Genomic DNA, 21512 nt, shown 5'->3' on the forward strand with positions numbered 1-21512 from the left:
CCCCAGCCTTTATTGAGGTCTAAGTGACAAATAAAATTGTATAACTGTAAGGTGTACAACATGATGATTTGATATATTTATATGTTATGAAATGATTACCACAAGAACGTTAGTTAACACATCCATCACCTCAGATAGTTACCTTTTTTCCCCTTGTGATAAGAACTTTTAACATCTACTTTCTTAGCAAATTTCAAGTATATAATATAATATTGTTAACTGTAGTCACCATGCTGTACATTAGATTCTAAGAATGTATTCATCTTTTAATTGAAAGTTTGTACCCTATGACTTACAACTCCCCATTTCTTCCCCCCGACTCCCCTGCCACCCCCAGCCTCTGACAACCACCATTCTACTCTATTTCTGTGAGTTTGACTTTTTAGATTCCACATATAAGTGAGGTCATATGGTATTTGTCTTTCTTTGTCTGATTTATTTCACTTGGCGTAATGCCCTCCACTCTCATCCATGTCACAAATGGCAGGATCTCCTTCCTTTTCTATGGCTGAATAATATTCCATTGCATATATATTCCACATTTTCTTTATGCATTTGTCTGTCAGCTAACACTTAGTTTCCATGTCGTGGCTATTGTGTTAATGCTGCAGTTAATATGGGGGTGGAGATATCTCTTTGAGATAGTGATTTAATTTCCTTCAGATGTATACCCAGAAGTGGGATTGCTGGATCATGTGCTAGTTCTATTTTTAATTTTTTTTTTTTTTTTTGTGGAAGATTAGCCCTGAGCTAACATCTGCTGCCAATCCTCCTCTTTTTGCTGAGGAAGACTGGCCCTGAGCTCACATCCATGCCCATCTTCCTCTACTTTATATGTGGGATGCCTGCCACAGCATGACTTGACAAGCAGTGTGTAGGTCCACACCTGGGATCTGAACCAGTGAACCCCGGGCTGCCCAAGCAGAACATGCTAACTTCACAGCTGCGCCACCAGGCTGGCCCCCTCTACTTTTAATTTTTTGAAGGCTCTCTATATTGTTTTCCATAATGCTGTACCAATTTACATTTTCACCTACAGTGAACAATAGTTCTCTTTATTCCATATCCTTGTCAACACTTACCTCTTCTCTTTTTCATAAAAGCCATTCTAACAGATATGAGGTGATACCTCATTGTGGTTTTGATTTACCTTTCTCTGATGATCAGTGGTGTTGAGCACCTTTTCAGGTGCCTGTTGGCCATTTATGTGTCATCTTTGGAAACATTTCTCTTCAGGTTTCTGCCCATTTTTTAACCAGATTATTCTTATTTTTTTGCTATTAAGTTGTGTGAGTTCTTTATATATTTTGGATATTAACCCCTTATCAGGTAAGTGGTTTGCAGATATTTTCTGCTGTGTCTTCGGTTGCCTTTTCATTTTGTTGATGGTTTCCTTTGCTGTGCAGAAACTTTTTAGTTTGATGTTGTCCCTCTTGTTTATTTTGCCTTTGTTTTGGATATGGTGTCATATCCAGAAACCACTGCCAAGACCAAGGTCAAGGAACTTTTTCCCTGTGTTTTCTTCTGGGAGTTTTATGGTTTCAGGTCTTAGATGTAAGTCTTTAATCTATTTTGAGCTAATTTTTGTGCATGGTATAAGATAGAGATCCACTTTCCTTCTTTTGACGTGAATATCCAGTTTTCTCAACACCATTTATTGAAGAAATTATCCTTTCCTTATTGTGTATTCTTGATACTCTTGTCAAATATTAATTGACCATATATGTTTGAATTTATTTCTGGGCTCTCTATTTTGTTCCATTGATCTGTGTGTTTTCATGCCAGTATCATTCTGTTTTGATTACTATGGCTTGTCGTAGTTGGAAATCAGAAGTGTGATGCCTCCAGCTTTGCTCTTCTTTCTCTAAGATTGCTTTGGCTATTCAGGGTCTTTTGTGGTTCCACATGAGTTTTAGGATTGTTTTTTCTATTTCTGTGAAAAATGCCATTGGAATTTTGTTATGGATTGCATTGAATCTGTAGATTGCTTTGGGTAGTATGGACATTTTAACAATATTATTTCTTCTTATCTGTGAACATGGGATATCTTTTCATTTATTTGTGTCTTCAGTTTCTTTTGTCAGTGTCTTATAGTTTTTAGTGCACAGACCTTTCACCTCCTTGGTTAAATTTATTCCTGCATATTTTGTTGTTTTTGATGCTATTGTAAATGAGATTGCTTTCTTAATTTCTTTTTCAGGTACTTTATTGTTAATATATAAAAATGCAACTGATTGTATGTTGATTTTATATTCTGCAACTAGTAATATTAGTTCTAACAGTTTTTTGGGGGAGTCTTTAGGGTTTTCTGTATATAAGATCATGTCATCTGTGAGCAGAGATAATTTTACTTCTTTCTTTTTGATCAGGATGCCTTTTTTTTTTTTTTTTTCCTTTTTCTTGCCTGTTTGCTCCGGCTAGAACTTCCAGTGCTGTGTTGGATAGAAGTAGTGAGAGTGGACACCCTTCTCTTGTTCCTGATCTTGGAGGAAAAGCTTTCAGCTTTTTACTGTTGAGTATGATGTTAGCAGTGGGCTTGTCATATAGTGTTTATTATGTTGAGGTACGCTCTCTCTATACCCAGTTTGTTGAAAGTTTTTATCACGAATCGATGTTGAATTTTGTCAAATACTTTTTATGCATCTGTGGAGATTATCATATGATTTTAATGCTTCATTATGTTAATATGGTGTGTCACATTGGTTGATTTGCATGTGTTGAACCATCCTTGCATCCCAGAGGTAAATCCCACTTGATCGTGGTGTATGATCTTTTAATGTGCTCTTTAATTTGGTTTGCCAGTATTTTGTTGAGAATTTTTGCATCAGTATGCATCAGGCCTATTGGTTTGTAGTTTTCTTTTCTTCTAGTATCCTTACCTCACTTTGGTATCAGGGTAATGCTGGCCTTGTAAAATGGGTTTGGGAGCATTCCCTCCTCTTCAGTATTTTGGAAGAGCTGGAGAAGGGTTGGTGTTAATTCTTCTTTAAATGTTTGGTAGAATTTACCAGTGAAGCTCCCTAGTCCTTGGCTTTTCTTGGTTGGGATGTTTTTGATTACTTATTCAATTTCCTTGCTTGCTTTTAGTCTGTTCAGATTTTCTGTTTCTTCATTGATTCAGTCTTTGTAGATTGTGTCTTTCAAGGAATTTATCCATTTCTTCTAGGTTGTCCAATTTGTTGGCATATAATTTTTCCTGGTAGTCTCTTCTGATTCTTTGTATTTCTGTGGTATCAATTCTTATTTCTACTCTTTCATTTATAATTCCATTAATTTGAATCCTCATTCTTTTTCTTTTGGTTAGTTTAGCTAAAAATTTGTTAATTTTGTTTATCTTTTGAAAAAACCAACTCAGTTTTCTTGCTGTTTTCTATTGTTTTCCCATTCTCTATATATTTCTGCTCTGTTCTTTATTTCCTTTTTTCTGGCTGAGTAGTATTCCATTGTGTATATATGCCACATCTTTGTCCATTCATCCATTAATGGGCACTTAGGTTGTATCCAAGTCTTGACTATTGTGACTTAAAATATTTTGTAGTTGTAACAACCTTTTTTAAGGTGTTAACAGCCTAAAACTCTGTAGTTTTACTCCCCCCTCACTTTTTAGGTTATTTTTCATCTTTTTTATATTCTGTATATGTTAACAAATTATTGTAGTTATAGTTACTATTAATGTGTTTGTTTTTTAACTTTTATATGAGAAGTGAAAGTGATTTACATACCATCTTTACAATATTAGAGAATCTGACTTTGACTATATGTTTACCTTTACTGGTGAGTTTTATAAATTCCTGTTTTTATGTTGTTAATTAGTGTCCTTTCGTTTCAGCTTGAAGAATTCCTTGTAGCATTAATTATAAGTCACGTCTAGGGGCTGGCCTGGTGGCACAGCAGTTAAGTGAACATGTTCTGCTTTGGTGGCCTGGGGTCTGCTGGTTCAGATCCCAGGTGCAGACATGGCACCGCTTGGCACGCCTTGCTGTGGTAGGCGTCCCACATATAAAGTAGAGGAAGATGGGCACAGATGTTAGCTCCGGGCCAGTCTTCCTCAGCAAAAAAGAGGAGGATTGGCAGATGTTAGCTCAGGGCTGATCTTCCTCGAAAAAAAAAAGAAAGTCATGTCTAGGGGTCATGAACTTCCTCAGCTTTTTTTGTTTGGGAAAATCTTTATCTCTCCTTCATTTCTGAAGGGCAGCTTTGCCAGGTATAGTATTCTTGGTTGACAGATTTTTCTTTCAATGTTTTGAATATGTCATTCCACTCTCCCCTGCTTGCATGATTTCTGCTGAGAAATCTGCTTAAAGGCTTATGGAGGGTCCCCTGTGTAATGATTTGATTTTCTCTTGCTGCTTTCAAATTTCTCTCTGTCTTTGTTAATTTAATCTTAATGTGTCTCAGTGTATCCCTTTTTGAGTTCATCCTATTTAGGGACTTTAGGATTCATGTATCTGGATGCCAATTACTTTCCCCAAATTTGGGGAAATTTCCCTGGGCCACTGAAGTGGAGCACACAAACTTAACCACTATGTCACTGGGCCAGCCCCCAGCCATTATTTCTTTAAATAGACTTTCTGTCCCCTTCTCTTGCTTCTCCTTTTGTAATTCCCATAATGCATATATGTTTCTTTGAATGGTGTCCCATAAATCCTGTAGGCTTTCTTCACTATTTCTCATTCTTTTTTCTTTTTCCTCTTCTGACTAGATAATTTCAAATGACTTGGCTTCGAGTTCACTCTTTCTTTTTTCTGCATAGTGAAGTCTGATGTTGAAGTTTTCTATTGAATTTTTTGGTGCAGTCATTGTATTCTTCAGCTCTAGGATTTCTGTTTTTTTTTTTTTTTTAATGGTTTCTTTCTTTATTGAACTGATTTTGTTCATGTATTTTTTTGTATTTTTGCTTATTGAGTGAGATGATATCTATGTTTTCTCATAGTTCACAGAGCTTCTTTAAGATGATTATTCTGAATTCTTTGTCAGTCAGTTCATAGATCTCTGTTTCTTCAGTGTCAGATACTGGAGCTTTGTTAGTTTCCTTTGATGATGTCATATTTACCTGATTCTTCGTGATCCTTCTATCCTTGGGTTAGTATATGTGTATTTGAGAAAGTGGTCTCCTCTTCCAGTCTTTGCAGGTTCATTTTGACAGAGAAAGACCTTCTTTAGACAGCCCAGCCTGCGATTCTGGATGGTCCAGCTGGTAGCATCCTCTGACAGACAGCACTTGCTGTCAGGGTATCTAGTTGGGCAAAGACTGCTTGTGCTCTGAGGTCAATATGGACCTCCTGGTTGAGTTCCATGGTTGAGTAAGTCTGCTGGCTGGGCTTTACATTCAGGTGGGGCTGGTGGCTGGGCTCCAGGGTCAGGCAGGGCCACTGACTGGGCTCTGTAGTCACCTCTGGTTGGGTGGGGTCAGAGGCTGTGCTCCCTGGCTGCGTGGTGCAGCTCGTTGGACTTTGTGATTGAGTGGGGCCACAGACTAGGTCCTTAATCATGCCCAGTCAGGTGGGTCTCTAGGCTGTCCTCCCTGGCCGGGTGCCAGGCTGTGCTTCCCACTGGGTGGGATTATTTGAATTAGCCCTGACTTTAGTATTCCTTTTGATTGTTTCTTGTACCATTGAAAACTATAGAAATTACAATATTTTATTAATTTGGCTAGGCTACATCTTCTACCTTCTCTCTTTCACCTGGACACAATATGCAGCTTCTTTCTTTGGTTTGAGAAATTGCCTTCATAGGTATAGTGGAAAAAGAGTTCTAGATTAGAAATTAGGCAATCATGATTCTAATCTCCCTTGAATTATTGGGTCAAATGGATGTGCATTTATATTTTTGATAGATTTTTGCCAAATTGTCCTCATATATGTTATGTTAGTTTACACTATCTCCATCAGTACAGTAAGACTATGAGACAGTGAGCAATGGCTTTACTACCTGGCCAGGCCAGGACAGTATATCATCAAACTTTTGGTCTTGGAAAATATGGTAGGTACAAAAAAGTCTCAATGTAGTTTTATGTCTTCTTTGGTCTGTGCATTGTTTATACATGTTTTATTTAATTTCCAAATTTGGGGAAATTTTTTATATCTGATTATTGATTTCCAATTTAATTCCTTTTGGTCTGAGAACATACTTTGTATAATGTCAATTTAAAAAAATTTTTTGAGATATATTTTGTGAACAATGGAATGAGTATCCAGCTGTTGTAGGGTGTAATGTTCTGTTATTATAAAGTAAGTCTAGTTGGTTGGTAGTGTTTTTTAGTTATTTATTGCTGTGTAACAAATCGCTCCCAAATGTAGCAGCTTAAAGCAACAAACATTTATAATCTCATAGTTTCCATGGATCAGGGATTTGGAAATGTGTAGGAGGGGGTCCTGGCATCGCATCTCCTATAAAGTTGTCGTCAAGATCTTGGCTGGGGTTACAGTCTTCTGAAGGCTTGCTGGGATTGGATGATCCAGTTTCAAAATGGTCACTTACATGACTGTTGATGGGAGGGTCAGTTTCTTGCCATGTGTACTTGTCATAGGGCTGCTTGAAAAATTTACTGTAATATTTCTTACAGTGCAGGTATGATGGCAATGAATTCTACCAGATTTTGTTTGAAAAGTTTTTATTTATCCTCAGTTTTGATGGCTGTTTTCTCTGTGATAAGAATTCTAGATTCACAGGTTGCTTATTTTCTTCTATCACTTGGCTGGTTACTCAATTATCTCAATACCTTTTCTCTGAATGAGCCACATTTTCCTCATAGGTTTGAATTCTGCCTTTGTCATAAGTTAAATTCCACACTTATTTGATTCTCTTTCTGGACTCACAATAATTAATTTGTCAATTGATCTGTCTTTTCATGTACTATTACCACATTATTTTCTTTATGCCTTTAAACATTCAATTTATAATTTATTTATTTTAATAATTTAATACATGTGTATCTCTGTTTTTACTTTCAAACCTTTTGATTTTATAGGCACTCTGTAATTGAATTTAGAACTTTTAGTTTTCATAAGTATTTAACTTTTGCTCTGCTAGTACTTTAGATACCATCAAATAATCTTAAACCTGTGTAGATGGAATTTGAAGTTTTCCTTTTATTTCTTAACTATTCATGTAATGTAACAATTTTAAACTTGAGATGAATCTACACCTTAATGCAGCCATTTATATTAGAGATGTAGAAATGTATATCTAGAGAAATGGCACCAGAACACATATTGGTGAATTTGGAACTGACTTCCCCTTTCTTTGCTCTATAGTTTATTTAATTGTATTTATCATTATTGTCTATCTCTGCCTTCTAGAATGTAAGCTCCCTAAAGGCTGGATACAACACTGTTTTGATTATTTCAACTTCAAAATTAATTTTATTTTGAGAAGGTTTTATACCTGATAAAGCAACTCCACTTTCATTATTCTTTCTTTTCAGAATTTTCATAGCTATTCTTCTTCTGTGTACACTTTGGAATCAGCTTCTTTATTCCTTATTGATATTTTTAATAAGGTCATATTAAATACGTAGGTTAGTTTAGGTAGATACCATATATCTTTATGATCTCCTTTTGTGATCTCCAGGAGTTTTTTAACAATTTTATTAGTTAGGTATGTCATTTAGTGTTTCTGAGATTTCCCTATCTGTAAAATGAAGGAAATAGATTATTTCAGAGGCTTTTAATCTGGGGTCCATGACTCTCCAGGGATCTCCAGGGATAAAATTGTAGGCAGGATGGTTAAGTGTGTAATTTGTGATAAGCTGGAAATAGGATGTACATACCAAGGGGTAATTTGTAGGGAAGCTTCTCTCACATGCTTTTCTAACTTTGGAAATATGTCGTTGAGTTATTTGAGTCGGCCTCTCCTTGTCCTCCTACCCCCCAGCAAGTCCCAGTAGTTTGCAAGTGGGACCACCAGATTCCCTGTCTGTTTTTCTTTCCTCCTCTCCTCCCCTCCTGTTTCTTCCCCGCCCTTCCCTTCTCCTTCAGAGTTCAGGAATTCTGCTTTTAGTCTTTTAAGTTCAGTATCACTAGAGTCACAAGGAGGGTTTCCTGGATACTGGTAGTGTTTTGTTTCTTAATCTGGTTGGTGGTTGCATGGGTGTGTGTACTTTATGATACTTCATTGAGCTGCACACTTATCTTTTGGGTGGTTTTCTGTCAGTTGTATTCAAAATTTTAAAAAATTGAGGTGAATAAAATTTGGAGTGGTCGTTTTATCAGCTGTTTCTATAGTTCTATTTGACCGTTCTATTATTGTCATAACATCCTGCTCTACTAAGGAATATTTAAACTCCTTAATTATTCAAAACCATTGGGTTCCTTGAAGAAAGTGTCTGTGACCTGTGAACTGCTAATGCGAATTCATTACTTCCTGCTTCATTTTTCCTTTGGAACCATACTAGTTGTCTAGTTCACTTGGTGAAAGATCTTTAGTACCTGTTTATGTGCAGTTCCATTTGTCAGGCCTCTTGACAGTGTGGTCTACCTACAGAGCTTTGCATGCCTAGCCTAGCTCCTTCATGTCATTGGGCCTGTAGCCTAAATATCACCTCTTTAGAAAGGCCTTGCCTGACAAACCGATTTAAAGGAGCCTAATGGACACTTTCTATAAATCATGTTGTCAAGTTATTTTAATAGAGCTTATTATTCATATTTATTTGTTTCTCTCTCTCTCCTTTATCTGCCCGCCCCCCGTGCCCCCCACCGCCACCCCCTTGGAAAGTTAGCTCCATGAGAGCAAGGCCCCTGTATTCCTAGGGCCTAAGTGCCAGGCATATAGTAGTTCTCCAAAAAAATATTTGAAAAGCTGGGATTATTAAGTGGGTTCCTGGTTATTCTTTAATTGGATGCCCTTGAAATAATTTTTGGTGTTCTACTATTAGATTAATTAAGTCTTTATTTCATCAAGCCTTTATTAAACACTTCTATATAAGGTGTGTTAGTTCTTATGGTATGTTTCATCTGTATTGGACAGTCCTACATTATTTAAATTGGTTCACAGAGCTTGTTCTTTCATCTTTTGGCTACGACGTTTTTCAGTCTATAGCCATCTGATACACTCCTGTAGCCCCAGTCCCTCGGTTGCTTAGACCATTCTTGCTCTTCCTTGGGTTTAATTCCAGGGTGAAATTTCACTCCTTGAAGCCACTTGAAACTCTGTTCAAATTGTTCTTCACTCTTTGCCCACTTGCTCTTTTGAATTGGTTTCTTTCCTTGACAGAAAGTAAGAGAATTTACTGTGCCCTCCTTTATCTAATCCTTTATCTCTTCTTGCTTTTCAGCTGTCACTCCTTTCATTGCATCCTTTAGTCTTTGTGCCTCAGTATGTTTTCCCATTCTTCTCTTTTGACTTTCCTTTCATCTGTTTTCTCTCCTTCACATTTATGCTTGTAGGTACTTTAATTAAATCATCTTAGATCACTGGTTCTCTAACCTGTCACACAGGCCAGACTCTGTTATCTCCAAAGGCTTTTAAAGTGGTAGCATTTTAAAAGTTGGTTTGATTTTACTTAGATTTTGTGTACCCCACCTGAAAGAAGTCCTTAAATTTGTATTTCCCTTTAAATCAAGGTTTGGACCTTAAGGTGTAATATTTCCTAACCTTTTTCATAATACAGCAGATGTGGAAAGTGACATTTGGATGGGCCACAGAGGCAACTGGGGAGGCTGCTCAGACTCTGCCCATCTGTCTGCCTTGAGGACTGAGGAAATCCAAAGCTCTATGCCGTAATCTACTGACCTAAAATTGAAACTCTGCCTTAAGGGTGGATAGACTTCAGCAGGGTGTGAACAACACTCTGTATATTTATTTTGTGTGTATGTATATATTTTTCTTAAGAAAGAGTTGTAACTTCCATTAGATCCTCAAGGGAGTCCATGGAGCAAAAAAGGTCAAGAATTAATGCTTTAAATAGTGGAAGTAAAACCAAATGAATGGCATAGCTTTCTGTTATTTGTTTGTTTTTAGTTTAAATTTTTTCCTTTTGATTACAAAGTTATACATGTTTATTATGTAAAATTCAAACATTACAGGTAGAATTAATGTAGAAAAATAAAGTATGCTGTATCTCACTCCCAGCTAATTTCCACCAGATTTGATATACATTTCTTTGAATATTTTTCTTTCTCCAAAATTTTATTTATAAAAGAGATTATAATATGTATACTACTATGGAATCTTTTCTCTCTTAATCTGTCTTAAATATGATTCTACTTCAGAACTTGTTGATCCATCTCATTCTTTTTAACAAATGCAAAATATTTTATGGAACTACCACAATTTGGTTAACTTTTATTCTGTTACTGAACACGAGTCGTTTCTAACTTTTTTTGTAGTGCCAGCTGTGGTACAGTGAACATCTTTGTAGATAATATTCTTGCAAACTTAAGAGTATTTCTATATAATACATTTCTAGAAATGGAAATGCTGAACTGTGATTATTAACATTTATAATTTTAATGGATATTGTCAAAATGTTACCAAAAACTAGACCTATTTACACTTCTGTGTGTATGGTCACAAAAATTTCTGAATGTGCTTTCCAACAATGAATTAGTAAAGTGAATCTTCCCTAATCTGCAAGATGAAAAAAATTTTTGTACTATCAAAATTTTCAAACATACACAAAAGTAAAGGCAAAGAACGTTGAACCTCCAGGTACCCATCACTAGACTCAACATTTATCAAGATTTTTACCATATTTGCTTCCTTTGCTCTTTTTTCTCATTTGCTGAAGTATTTTGAAGCAAATCCCAAACATCGTGTCACCTCACCCTGATATACTTTAGTATTCATCTTTAAAAAATATGAATATTTTTTCTTTTAAAAAATTTTTAGCTTTTCAAGTACAGAGAATTTAAAACATATAGAAAAGCAATGAGCATAATGAACCCAACTACTGTGATCTTTTATTAGGAAAAAACTCACTCAGTGACTTTTTTTATTTAAAGACTAGTTAAAAGTACATTCTTTTCACTTGGTACCTTAAAAATCTGAAAGGAGTAGTTTACTGGCTTTGATGTTGGCCCACATTCTGTTTAATGAGGAAAACATAATGAAATCTCATGTATCTATCTCCCAGTTTCAACAACTAACAACTCATAGCTGGTCTTGGTATACTGCCTTTTATCCCACCAGATGATTTTGAAGCAAGTGCCGTACATTATAGCATTTTATCTGTAAATATTTGTAAAGATATAAAAGGCAAGACTTCTCTTTTCAGTGATACCCACAATGCTACTATTGTCACACTCACACAAAATAATTCCTTAATATCATCAAATATCTATGAATATTTTCTTACATAACCAGAATGCCATTATCACACCTAATTAAATTATCTAATGAACCACTACTACCAGTTCATAATCAGACTTCCCTGATTGTCAAAAAAATGCGTTTTTATAGTTGGTTTATTAGAATCAGTGCACACCTTGCATGTCGTCATTGGGTCTCTCAAGCCTCTTTTAACCCAGAGTGGTCCTTCTACCTCCTTTTTTCCCTGCTACTGAAAGGTTGCAGAAACTGAGTTCAGTTATCCCATATAATGTTCATATTCATGCTTTGTCTATTTGTTTTTTTTGTGTGGTGTCCCTTAATTTGTTCCTTTATCCTCCTATACTTCTTGTAAATGGAAGTAAGCTCTAGAGACTTGGTGTCATTCAAGTGCAATTTGTTTGATAAGAACACTTCATAAATGGTGCTGTGTGCTTCACATGCACAGTGTCAAATTTTTTTTCACTTCTGGTGATAGTAAGATTGATAAGGATGTAACAGTCTGATCTCTAAGTGGAAAATTTCCCTTCAAGCCTTCCTCTAATGGCTCATGGCATGGGTCACTTATTTCAGTAGGTATCATAAATGGGCATTTTCTAGTTACTCATTTTTTATTTTAAGAAAATTCATTGCTTTGATTATTAGAGAACTTGAGCATCTTTCATACGTTTATTGGCTATTCACCAGCACTTTTGTGAATTGTTCATGACCTTGGCTGATTTTTCTATTGAATTGTTTTCTTTTTCTTATCCATTTTTGAGAGTTTATAGATGATAGATATTAATCTTTTATCTGTTTTACCTATTGTAAATGCTTTTTTCCAGATTGTAATTGTCTTCTGCGTAGAAGCTTCTGATTTATGTAGCCAATTTTTATCTTACTTTTTATGGCTTTTGGTTTCAAGTCCTACATAGGTTTTCTGTACCCTAAGATAATATAGAGGAAGAGTTAATTTTTTTCCTGGTAGCTGTTTTCACTTTTGATTTTTGATCTGTATGGAATATATTTTGTATGTGGTGTAAGAAAAGAATCAGATTTACTTCCTTCATTTAAATAATCAATTGTCCTAAAGCAATTTATTGAAAGTCTTTCCCCCACCACATTGAATTGAAATACCACATTATTATATTAAATTCACAAATTTATGTAGTCTGTTTCTAGACTCCATTGTGATCCATTGATATTATCACATTACCATAAATTTTTAATTATAATAGCTTTGTACTATGTTTTAGCACCTAGTTCACTAAAATTAATCATTTTTTTCAAGTTTTACTGATTTTTTTTTTTTTTTACACGTATGCTCTTCCATTTGAACTTGAGAATTGGTTTATGATGAATCCCATTGGGATTTAAATTTAATGGCATTAAGTTTGGCAGTACTAACTTTACAAAATAAAATAAAATTGGTTTTTACATTTGGGAATGTAGTTTTTCTTTATTCAGATTTTTTTTTTTTTTAAGATTTCATTTTTCGTTTTTCTCTCCAAAGCCCCCAGGTACATAGTTGTGTATTTTTAGTTGTGGGTTCTTCTAGTTGTGGCATGTGGGACGCCACCTCAGCATGGCTTGATGAGCGGTGCCGTGCCCACGCCCAGGATCCGAACTGGCAAAACCCTGGACCACTGAAGCAGAGCACGCGAACCTAACCACTCGGCTATGGGGCCGGCCCCTCTATTCAGAGTTTTTATGTTTTTCAGCTAAAATAGTTTCTGCACCCTTCCCAATAAGTTTATTTCTAGGCATTTTGTATGTTTAATATGGTTATTTTGTGTTTGGTCACAAAATATCTTATTTGTCATTGTTTGGATTGTGAATATAGAATAGTTGACTTCATTTTTGCTCAGTATGATTGATACCAATCATACTTTAAAATAAGTATAGACAAAATTAGAAGGAATGTATATACTTAAGTGTATACACTTTTCAAATAAACTTCAATTATTTATATCACTTATCCATTAATGCAATAAGTTAGAAATAGTTGAGTTAAGGAATGGAAAATGCAAATTCTGGGGAAATGATCAATTTGTACTTAATGATTTACAGAGGGTGGAAGTAATAAACTAGTACTTGAAAGCAATAAATTGTAGGTAAAAAATATAAATCCTGTAATGAAATTTTCTTTTTGTGTTCTAGTTGGAACCTAACTAGAATTGTCTTTGGTTAGGAAGAAATCTCCCTCAGCACCATTTTTGATTTAAAGACTGATTAAAGCTATATTCTTTTAACATGGTGCCTTAAAAATCATAAAAGAGTAATACACTGGCTTTGATATTGGCCTGCATTCTGTTTATGGATATTGTAAATAAAAGTAATATATTCTTGGCAGATTAGACATCACTGTTAATTTTTTTTCTTTTTCATGTTACAGGTTTTGCAAAAGGCATCAAATTAAATCAAGTTCAAATATTCCCTGTGTCCCCAAAGACTTACTGATGATGTCTGAATTTGTTCTTCCAAGATTTATTTTTTGTCTTATTCAGTACTTAAGAGAAGGCTATAATGAACCAGGTATGTTTAATCCACTCTTTGTTAGTAATCTTTTTAAGTTCCCAGTTAACAAAGTTTAGCATTAATAATGAGGTGTATTTTTTCAGATACCATTTTTTTGCTTAACATTTTTTATGCGATGACTATAAAATACAGAGAGTAAATAAAAACACACTAAGTATCACTTATATAATCTCATAGATACCTTGCAGTAGGCACAGTTTGGCACGCTCTTCCCCTCGACTCAGATGTTTTTGATCAAACTTACTTGGCCTTTTGCAGATGAGGAAATAATCATTTGATAAAGTGAAAGTGATTTTATTTGCAATTATATTATGATAGAGCAGAATTAAGAAGTCCTGGAAGTATTTACATTTAACTTAGATTTTTAGAAGATAAACTACTATTTCACCCATCTTTCTCTCCTTTTTTTTGGGTAGAGGTCTCTGTATATTTTCATTCCCTTCCATATACAATAATTTATTAGAAGGTCAGATTGCTTACTCTCATGTTACTGGTAGAATGTATGGGTGTAAGCATTTTGTTGGTATTGAAAAGAGAAAAGAAACATGCAAATTACAGATATTATTCTTACCTTTTAAGATTTAGTCACAATGTTGATTAATATAATTTTGTTTAATATTTGGATTTAGATATCTATTAAAGTTCTCAGTCTGACATTGTGAATTATAAATATCAATTAGTGGTATGAAACAAATTTATTAACTTTTTATGATGTCTTTTACTTTTCTAAGAATACTTCCATTTTTATCATATAAGGGACTGCATTTAGTATTACTTTTGGAGGTTTTAAATTATTTAATACTATAAATAATCCTAAATCCAATTTGAAACTATGACACGTTTTTATCTTTTATCTCTCATCCTTAAAGTGTGAGGAAATATTATACAGCATCTTCTTCATTTTTAAAACTTTCATATTATCTTCATTGTGAGCAATGGCGCTATACTTCCTTATTTCTACATTTCAAGCAAAATATACAATCCTTTATTAAGTACTTCTACTCTTTTCAGAGTATATGTCTTAAAATACAAAAGGAAATATTATTTTGATTTAGTCCCAAAATACTCATCACAAAATACGAAGGAAGCAGAGACCAGCTGGGTTATTGAATGTGCCTTTGGTATTATTTCTCATATAGTAGTTAACAGACTTTTTGGGAATTTACATTTTGTATTACAAGTGTCCTGTGTTAGAAAAGTGATAGGTAGAAATCATTTATTATGAGAATCTTGAAACTGACCATTAGTTTAATCAAAGAGTAATTTGCACAAAAGAGTATTTTATCCATTTTTTCCTTTGGTGACATTTAGTAACAGTTATAAAAGGTAGACGACATAGGTACATATCTTTGATAATTATCTGTTACCATTATCTGAAAACATAAAGGAATGAATGGAAACACTTTTTGTCTTAAGATAAACTTCATGAACTTTAAGTTCATGAATTTTTCCTCTCTATATTACCACTTGTGCTCAGCATTAATTTCTTCTGTCTGTGCAAAAAAAAAAAAAAAATTGCTGCATTTGTCTAGCGATCACTGTTTAAAATTAAAGAAAGAACTTGAAACCATCTAATCGGAGGTAATGGAAGCTCAGTTTGCCTTGAGTGGTTTGACAGTTGCCTTGATTTCCATTTCTCATTTCACCCTACAATCCTCAGACCCGGGTCAGAGCACTTGGAAACCAAGAACAAATATTAATTAAATACTTACTATGTTACTACGTAAGTCATTGGGGAGAATATAGAGATGAATAATATACACTGTTAGCTTTCTACTGAGAAAGTATAGTTTTTTGGTATTGGTCCCAGGACTCAGAGTTATATGGAATTTCATTCACAGATTATCTTTGAACTAGGTTGTGAGTTCCTTGTGGGTAGGAACTATGTCTGTCTTAGCTTTGTGTCTCAGTGCCAATCATGTAGTAGATGCTGAATAAATGTTGAGTGAAATTGAAGTCCTCTTTCCTGGACACACAGGCTCACTGTTAACTCCCTTATATGCATTCTTCTTTTAACCAGTATGGTTAAGCTGTAAATCTCTCTATTCACTTCTTACCTTTAGACTTCAGTTTCTCTAAAACATCTCTTTTTCTTTTCCTCTTAAATATTCTCTTTCAGTTGCTGTCCAAATTTCTTCTCTTTCCCTCCAGCTCTACTAGGCATATCTTGCCTGCTATTTTTAAATTGTTTTAGTAAAAACATTTTTGTTTATGCAAACAGTTATTTTTCATTTTAGTTGCTTTGATCTTCAGCTAACATGAGTCTGTATTTTTGGAATATAATAGAGGATGGGCTATTTGCTACACAGGGTTAAATTTAGAGCTGACTTATATTCTCACAATACTCTCAATATATTTGAGTTCTGTCTTGTTTTATTTTAGAGAATGATCTTAACTTTTTCTTAAACACTAATTTTGAAATGCTCTTATGATTATGTTTCTATATCTGGAAGGATAGGACCCTCAAACTGAATTCTCCTTACACAAATTAAATGATTCATACCTTATGAAGTCATCTCTTTGCCCCATCAGCCTTTTCTCAGCGGACTGAGTTCCTGAGCAGGTCTGCCCTAGGCTGCATGCTGGGGAGATACCTTTACTTTCTAAACAGAGTTCTTATGTTAACTTTTCTGATTATGAAATACTGTTATCTAAGTCATTATAATTTTAAAATAATAAAATATTGTTATTCTTAGCAAAATGTTTTAAAGAAAGTTAATTATATGTTTTTTTAGCAGCTGATGTACCATCAGAAAAAGACCTTAACAAAGTCCTTCAGCTTTTGGAACCTCAAATTTCCTTTTTAGAAGATCTAACTAAAATGGGAGGAGCAATGAGGTCTGTTCTTACTCAGGTTTTGACAAACCAACAAAACTACAAAGATCTGACTTCTGGTAAGTAAAATGTTAGAAAAGAAGAAAGTTAAAATTTACTTATATTACTATAATCATAAGTTGTGTATTTTAGAACTTAAAAGTCAAATGTAGATTTTTTCATAGGATGCTAAAGCTGGAAGTTATTAAGAGTACTTCTTATTTTATGGATGAGGAAACTGAGCCCAGAAAAATTAAGTGACCTGTTCAAGACCTCACTACTAACTTATTTTTGAATTGGGCCTAGAACTCACATCTCCTAACTGTTGGTGTGACTTATTCATAATTATACTTCACCTTCCCTTCTCCAAACAATAACAGCCAGCACGTCTATGTCTTCATTTTTGGTGTTCTGTATGTTTGGGCTTGTATGGCCTAGGATTTATAATAATATAAAGTTTAAGTTATAAAACTTGGAATTGTTGAGGGTTTGTTCATGATATACTGTTACATAAAATTTTAGCTTTTACACCTTTAGTTTAGCTCAAATTTATAGTATAATAAATGATTTGTGGTAATTGTCTTCTTTTATTTCTACAATTCTTTTTAATTCTTAGTTCTTGAAATTAAAAAACAAAGCAACAGGGGCCGGCCCCATGGTCGAGTGGTGAAGTTCGCGCACTCTGCTTCGGCGGCCCAGGCTTTTGCTGGTTCGAATCCTGGGCGTGGACATGGCGCTGCTCATCAAGCCATACTGAGGTGGCATGCCACATGCCACAACTAGAAGGACCCACAACTAAAAATATACAACTATGTACCAAGGGGCTTTGGAGAGAAAAAGGAAAAATAAAATCTTAAAAAAAAAAAAACAAAAAAACAAAGCAACAGAAATCCTTACCTAACTTTTAGTGATGGAAGTCACAGTAGGTTTTGATTCAAAGTTTAAAATTTGCAGTTTGTCTTCACTTCTAGTCGCTGCATGCTTACTCACTGGTTAGCTGTATTATGTTTGCAAGCTTCAGTTTCTTCAGTTATAAAAATGGTGATTATACATTCTGTTTTCTTAGGCTTGTTGTGAGGGGTTGATGAAATACATTTTGTTAATTAAAAAGTATTACAAAAATTTCATTTATTGTTATTGAGATAAATACATGGCTTTTATTATTCAGGAGACATTTAGTCATTTCTAATATAGGACCTTAGAGGTTCTTTATTTATAGACTAATTGTGGTTGTTTTTAATATTGGACTTGAATTGAAGGATGGATATATTCATATCTGTTTAATTTGTGTTGGTGTTTTTTTTTTTTATACCAGTCCAGACAGAGTTTTGACAGAGATTTAAAAAACAGAACAAAACTGTTCTATTGCAGTTATTGAGGCTAGCAAAGGGAAGAAATACAGAAAAGCTCAGCAAATACTAAAGAAACTCATTTATATATTTATAATGAGGAGATTGAGACCTTAATTAAAGGTATATAATCTGCCTAAGAGGTGGCAAATGCTGTGATAATTTGGCTTTCAGACAGAAAATAATTTTTTCTTTTAAAGGACCTCTCAGGTATCAATGTTTTTCTATTACTGTTATTCCATCCTCCATAATATATTAAAAAACAAAAACAAAAAAATTGGCAATAATTAAGCTGAATTCTAAAGTGAAAGTTCTAGGATTGTTTAATTCTGGGAATGTTTTTTGGAATAAATTAGTTTTCATTGCTACTTCTGTAGAATTAAAAGCGTAATTCCTTAATTGTGATTAAAACAAGTTTGGTAAAATAGGAATTGAGTAATCTCAGTTATAATATTTGAAAATTACACTCAGGCATTGTCTTCTCCAGGAAGTCTTTCCTAAGTATTCTGCTTTAGGTAAGTCTGGCTACACGGTGTTAACGAGAGCACAGATTGTCAAACCAAATGGTGAAGTCTGCTATGTAATTGTCATTTGCCATATTATCTGCCTTTCTCTACCACTAATTTTCAAGTTCCTTTCAGGCAGGAATCATGACTTATTAATGTTTCCACCTCCAGTGCCTTGCCTATAATCTCTGGCACATTTAAGGTGCTCAATTATTTAGTAGATTTCATTATTCGTTATAAACATGCTGTGTATTCTGGGATTGTTAATGCCAAACCTGAGCACAAAAATGTTTTCTGAAGCTATTATATATTATTCTTTTTAGGGTTCCCCCTCCATTAGAATATTCACCTATTTTATATATGTACATTTTAGTTACTGAGATGGCTGTACTTTATTTTGAATGGAATATTTTTTTCTGATTTTAAGTTTGTTTTAAACATTAGGTCTTGGAGAAAATGCTTGTGCAAAGAAAAGTCACGAAAAGTATCTGATAGCTTTGAAGAGCTCTGGACTTACATATCCTGAGGATAAACTCGTGTATGGTATACAGGAGCCATCTGCTGGCACTAGCACTCTGGCAGTTCAAGGTTTGTCTAAATATTTACTTTGAACAATGGTAACTTTTCTGACTTAAAAAAAAACCCCTCAAACCTTACACATTATTGAAGAAATGTAAATAGTGTGTCCTTATTTGTAAGGAAAGTAGTAAAAGTAGTAAAAATTGGAAGCAAGAAAGAATAGATTGGCCAAAGAAGAGAATGCATTTTTCTTAAACGGAATTTGGTTATTTTATTGAACGTTCTGGTACTCACTCAGCTCACTCAGAATAATGTCGCAGTTACTGTTTAAGAGGAGGCCAAAACTTGAGTAGCTCAGTATTTTAGTTAACCATGGTTTAAAACTAAAAAGAAAGAGATCCTTCTGAAACACCATTTGTGATTATTAAATATGATTTTCACTGGAGATTTCCTATTGAAGAATAAACTTATTAGCCCCAAATTTATTAAAGATAAATGTTGAACTCTGGCAAGATAATTGTTAGAATGAAGTGTCTTAACAAAACTTAGCTTTTTGGTATTGTTATGCCTCAAAATAATTTTTAAGTGAAGCAATATGTAACAACTGTCAAGGGCAACTTTTTTTTCCTTCCCAAAGGTTTTGCAGGTGCAACAGGAACATTGGGACAACTAGATTCTTCAGATGAGGTGAGATTTAAAATTTAAAACTTTTTTAAAAATAGAATTTTAAAAGTTTTAGAACTATACAGATTTGTGGATATTATCTAGTTTAAATTCTTTGTTTTGTAGACAAGGACACTGAAGCCCAGAATGGAATAACTTAGTTAAGATCATGCAGTTACTTAGTGACAGAACAAGGACTACAACTAGATTTTTCCTTCTTGTTTATAATTCATTTCTCCTTTCACAGTTTAGAAATGGGAGATAGAGAGAGATTTCTTCTAGGAAGATATTCCCAAATTTATCGAAATTATTGTACAAATATGTATAATGAAATTGTTTTTTAAAAATTAGCTAAGTTTAGAATAATTTATTAAAAGAATATGAAATGTAATTGCTTTTCTAATCTCATAATAAAGTTACATCTTATATGTTAAGGATTATTAAAAACAATGTACTGGTAAATAGGCTGTCAATTTGAAATGTCAATTTTTATAGTGTTTATTAATAATAAATATTTCTAATAAATCTTTTATAACATGCCTGTATTTTATTAGTATACAGTTTATAAGAAACAATTGCTTTTTTACATATATTCATTTATAATCTTGATAGTCTTATAACATTTAAATTTCATATTTTATCAAATTATGCATTTAATGATTGAAATTTTAAAAACTAAGTTGTGTTACATTTAAACATACACATTTTTTTCTTTGAAAACCCATTTTGATTTGATAATATCATATGAACTAAGCCAAATATTTTCCTTTTGAAAGCATGATTTCTGGTTATGGGAGTCTTATAAATGACTTACGCCTTATAATTTAAACTTTGTAGTACTGTTGTCTGTCCTAAACAGGCTCCCACAAAATGCAGCATTTTGTAGAGTCTCATTTTGGACAAACAGTTTTAAAAAGTTTCAACAAATTAGAGAGGCAGTTTAGTATGCTGCGTAGGAGTTTGACTCTGGAATTAGAATGTCTGCCTTTGAATCTGACTCCTGTACCAATTAGTAGTGTGACGTTGCGCAAGTGTCTTTAACTTCTCCATGCCTACATTCCCTCACCTGTAAAATGGAAGTAATAATAGTATTTATTGCCTGGGGTTATTATGAGTATTCAATGAGTTAGTATATGTAAGCACTTAGAGCAGTAGTGTCTGCTGTAGTCTGAACACTATATGTGTATTTGTTAAATAAATTAAAATAAAATCATGTAAAAAATTGGTATAAATGGTTAGCTATAATTTTTTCTTTTTTTCTTTTTAGCTTTAAAGTGTTACTAATAAGAACAATGTTGCTATAATGACAAATGGGGAAAACTTGCTGATATTTAAAATACACTTTCAAAAATATAAAAACATTATTTCAACTAAAACAGTAATAATTTCATTTTGAAGCTAGGGGAGGGGAGTGATGGGGGTGAGAATGCTAGTTCTTCATATGTTAAAGAAGGAAGTGATTAGGTAGTAGACATGTGGTTTTAAGCTGCTTATTCTGCTTTGTTTAAGGGCATTTTGTGGAGAGGTGAATGGCCTCTCAAAGGATGAGATCTGGGAATCCTGGGAGTTGAATATGAATGGATTCATGGGCACTTTCTTGGCTAAAGCCAGCCAGGCAGGAAAGGAGCCTGTGTCTATTGTCAGTAGAAGCTTTTGAAAACTATTACATACTGAAATGGTTTAGTGATGTTACAGAACACTTTATTAAAAATAACCTAAACATCCTGATGTGATCTAGAACCATAAAAGTCTATAGGTTTATGTTTGTTTGTATTTATATGGCAGATTAAAACCTTCATATTATTTTGGTGTACCTGGCGTTATACAACCAAAAGCCTTGCCAACAGTTCTACTTTATTTTGATGAATTGAATTTG

The 21512-nt window shown here is 33.9% G+C and overlaps 1 protein-coding gene across 7 annotated transcripts in view; it reads left to right on the forward strand.

Moving 5' to 3' along the window:
- Positions 1-21512, forward strand: part of UBR3 (ubiquitin protein ligase E3 component n-recognin 3) — a 229898-nt gene that overhangs the window by 25440 nt on the left and 182946 nt on the right. For 5 of the 7 annotated variants that reach the window (XR_011502861.1, XM_070508074.1, XM_070508076.1 and 2 more), the window contains exons 2-5: positions 13643-13782; positions 16521-16679; positions 18899-19042; positions 19611-19660. Coding sequence is in view for 6 of the 7 variants with exons in the window: in XM_070508074.1 (XP_070364175.1) it covers positions 13643-13782; positions 16521-16679; positions 18899-19042; positions 19611-19660 (493 nt within the window). In the remaining variant the exon portion in view is untranslated. The remainder of the gene's footprint in view (positions 1-13642; positions 13783-16520; positions 16680-18898; positions 19043-19610; positions 19661-21512) is intronic. The other 2 variants (XM_070508075.1, XM_070508080.1) reach the window with 1 other exon arrangement.

Source organism: Equus asinus, chromosome 4 (assembly GCF_041296235.1).
Source record: "Equus asinus isolate D_3611 breed Donkey chromosome 4, EquAss-T2T_v2, whole genome shotgun sequence".
Classification (NCBI taxonomy): domain Eukaryota; kingdom Metazoa; phylum Chordata; class Mammalia; order Perissodactyla; family Equidae; genus Equus; species Equus asinus.